Consider the following 3872-nt stretch of genomic DNA (forward strand, 5'->3'; position numbering starts at 1 on the left):
TAGTCAGGCATACTCCATCATGAGGATCAATACTACACAGTATTCCAGAAGTTTTATTCCAGCTGTGACCAAGTTGTGGAATGATCTTCCTAATTGGGTTGTTGTATAAGTAGAACTTAAAAAGTTCAAAGTTGCAGCAAATGTTTTGATGTTGAACAGGCTGACATAAGTCTTTTTATAGTTTACATATGATATATCTGTTTTGACGTTGTTTTTAAAATGATTCATTGTTAATTTGTTCTCATCACTTATCTATTTCCTTATTTCCTTTCCTCACTGGACTATTTTTCCCTATTGTAGCCCTTGGGCTTATAGCATACTGCTTTTCCAACTAGGGTTGTAGCTTGGCTAATAATAATAATAATAATAATAATAATAATAATAATAATAATAATAATAATAATAATAATAATATTTCCGATTTAAGCTTTTCCAACTAGGGTTGAAGTTGGCTAGTAATAATAATAATAATAATAATAATAATAATAATAATAATAATAATAATAATAAATATAATAATAATAATAATAATAATAATATCTCCGATCTAATATATCGGTGCAGAACTGAGCAATAAAAATGACCAGGGTCATAATACCCGAACGACTTGACCTAATTCCTTTTTATATGGCTATTAAACCAGGCTGGGAAGCACAATGCTGGTACCGATATACATCTCGAATATTAAAGATGCTTTCAGATAACGTATGTCTCGCTAATTATCACTCCTAATTAAGACTGGAGCAGTTAGATTATCACTCTTTTCGTTTTCAAATTGTATCGTACTGCATGGGACATCAAAGATTTGTTTTATAGTTGACATAAGTTAACAACATGATATCTTACAAATCTAAAAAAGATGCAAGGAGTTGCTAATGAGAAATACAAACATGATTTTCGATTTTTATACATTGGTACAGTTGATTTCATTAATTCCGGTACACTGACGTCTCCTTAGCTTCCCATGAAGTGTACCGGAATTAATGAAGCCAACTGTACTAAGATGGTTTTAGACCCAGGGCCAGCCAATGGGACCGGTCACATTATTAAGCGGACCGGTTATGTTAATCAGCTGACTGGTCAGACCATTCAATGGACAGGTCAGGTCATTCAGTGGACCGGTCAGGTCAATCAGCTGACTGGTCAGAACATTCAATGGACAGGTCAGGTCATTCAGTGGACCGGTCAGGTCAATCAGCTGACTGGTCAGACCATTCAGTGGACAGGTCAGGTCAATCAGCTGACAGGTCAGACCATTCAGTGGACAGGTCAGGTCAATCAGCTGACTGGTCAGACCATTCAATGGACAGGTCAGGTCATTCAGTGGACCGGTCAGGTCAATCAGCTGACTGGTCAGACCATTCAGTGGACCGGTCAGGTCAATCAGCTGACTGGTCAAGTCATTCAATGGACCTTTCAGGTCATTCAGCAGATTTGTCGAGTCATTCAAAAGAACGTTCAGGTCATTCAGCTGACTGACTGGTCAGGTCATTAAACAGACCTGTCAGATCATTCAGTGGACCTGTCAGGTCATTCTGCAGACTGGTCAGGTCATTAAACAGACCTGTCAGATCATTCAGTGGACCTGTCAGGTCATTCTGCGGACTGGTCAGGTCATTAAACAGACCTGTCAGATCATTCAGTGGACCTGTCAGGTCATTCTGCGGACTGGTCAGGTCATTAAACAGACCTGACAGGTCATTCAGTGGACCTGTCAAGTCATTCAGAGGACCTGTCAGGTCATTAAATAGACCTGTCAAGTCATTCAGAGGACCTGTCAGGTATTTAAATAGACCTGTCAAGTCACTCAGTGGACCTGTCAGGTCATTAAATAGACCTGTCAAGTCATTCAGTGGACCTGTCAGGTCATTAAATAGACCTGTCAAGTCATTCAGTGGACCTGTCAGGTCATTAAATAGACCTGTCAAGTCATTCAGAAGACCTGTCAGGTCATTCAGAGGACCTGTTAGGCCATTCAGCAGACCTGTCAGGTCATTAAATAGACCTGTCAAGTCATTCAGAAGACCTGTCAGGTCATTCAGAGGACCTGTCAGGTCATTCTGCGGACCTGTTAGGCCATTCAGCAGACCTGTCAGGTCATTCAGCAGACAGGTCAGTCCATTACAAACATTAATTTCTCACAAAAAAAAAAAAAAAAAAAAAAAAAAAAAAAAAAACACTGGTCAAAGCATCGTTTGCAAACAGAAAATATATATCTTGCATATCTTGTATTCTATTCAAGTTAACTTGGGTTTGGCATATAAGCATAAATTCTATTCTAAACCAAAGCCGTCCACTGATCTACAGATATTGACACAAGAATGCTTATTCATCTTTAATTTGCCTCTTGTGATTATGTGTTCCATCTTTCACAAAGTTAATCTTATGGCCATTCCTGATAAGGTTTTACAAAACCCCAATTTTTTTTTTTTCAATAATGAAACTAGTTTTTCCTCCTTGAACATTATGTAGTAAAATTAAAGACAAATTTTCATTACGATTTTTAGCATTATACTCTATTGCATTTCTACAATTGTGAGATATTTGACAGAGAATATCACTTGCTTGAGTTCGAAAGTCACAATTCTTGGAAATGTGGAGTAAAAGGTTTTTGATGGACGCCTTTAACCTTTCGCCAGGCTCTCTGACGACACTGCGCATCCCACATCTGACAACACATCACTCAGAAGAAACTTTATCAAAGATATGAAGTAAAGATATTTACCAGACACCCGTAGAAGAGACTCTTTAGCTATGATAGGACGCTCCTCTAGAACACTCCAAAGTCAACTATTGTTCTCTAGTCATGGGTGGAGTCATAGCCTCTGTACCATGGCCTTCAACTGTCTTGGATTAGAGTTCTCTTGCTTGGGGGTACAATTGGGCCTTCTGTTCTATCTTATATCTCTTATGTCTCTTATACATAAAGGGTCTAATTTAATTGTTACTGTTCTTTAAATATTTTATTTGATTGTATATTCTTCTCTTGTAGTATATTTATTTCCTTGTTTTCTTTCCTCACCGGGTTATATTTTCCCAGTTGGGCCCCTTGGGCTTATAGCATCTTGCTTTCCCAACTAGGGTTAAAGCCTACCTTATAATAATACCACTAGAGTTATTGGGTCCGTTGACTAGCCAGAATACTACATTGGATCCCTCTCTCTGCTTACGGATGCTATAACCCTAGGGACTCCAAAGAGGAAACATAGTCCAGTGAAGAAAGGAAATAAAACAGTAAATAAACTATATAAGAAATAATAAACCGTTAAAATAGAACATTTTAAGAACAGTAGCAGCATTAAAACAGATCTTCTATATCTAAGCTATAAAAAGAAACTTATGTCAGCTTGTTCAACATAAAAACATTTGCTGCAAGTTTGAACTTTTGAAGTTCAACCAATTCAACTACCCGATTAAGATGATCATTCCACAACTTATGACAGCTGGAATAAAACTTCTAGAATACTTTGTAGTATTGAGCCTCATGATAGAGAAGGTAAAGCTATTTGAATTAACTGCATACCTTTGTTCTCATTAAAAAATAACATCCGAAAAGAGGCCACGTTATACTGTTTGAAAGTTAAAAATTCCTTAATGCAGAACGGGAAAACCAACACCAACTATACACGGTCCAGAATATTGATGAGTTTTGCCATTAAATGATACGTTAAAAACAACCCTTTGAGGAAAAGGAAAACTGAAAGAGGTAAAAATGAGAATCGTATAATCTGAAATTTGAATTAGAAACGGGAAAAATGAAATTCAGTGGAAAAGCATAATAATAATAATTATTATTATTATTATTATTATTATCATTATCATTATTTGCTAAGCTACAACCCTAACTGGAAAAGCAGGATGCTATAAGCCCT

General features: G+C 36.9%; 1 protein-coding gene across 1 annotated transcript in view; it reads right to left on the minus strand.

Moving 5' to 3' along the window:
* Positions 1–1009: 1009 nt before the first annotated feature.
* LOC137641111 (paramyosin-like) overlaps positions 1010–3872 on the minus strand; it is a 74817-nt gene continuing 71954 nt past the window's right edge. Inside the window, exons 2-3 of the mRNA XM_068373560.1 lie at positions 1565–2089; positions 1010–1479 (exon numbers count right to left, since the gene is read on the minus strand). Of these exons, the coding sequence (XP_068229661.1) occupies positions 1010–1479; positions 1565–2089 (995 nt within the window). The remainder of the gene's footprint in view (positions 1480–1564; positions 2090–3872) is intronic.

Source organism: Palaemon carinicauda, chromosome 1 (assembly GCF_036898095.1).
Source record: "Palaemon carinicauda isolate YSFRI2023 chromosome 1, ASM3689809v2, whole genome shotgun sequence".
NCBI classification, from domain to species: Eukaryota; Metazoa; Arthropoda; class Malacostraca; order Decapoda; family Palaemonidae; genus Palaemon; species Palaemon carinicauda.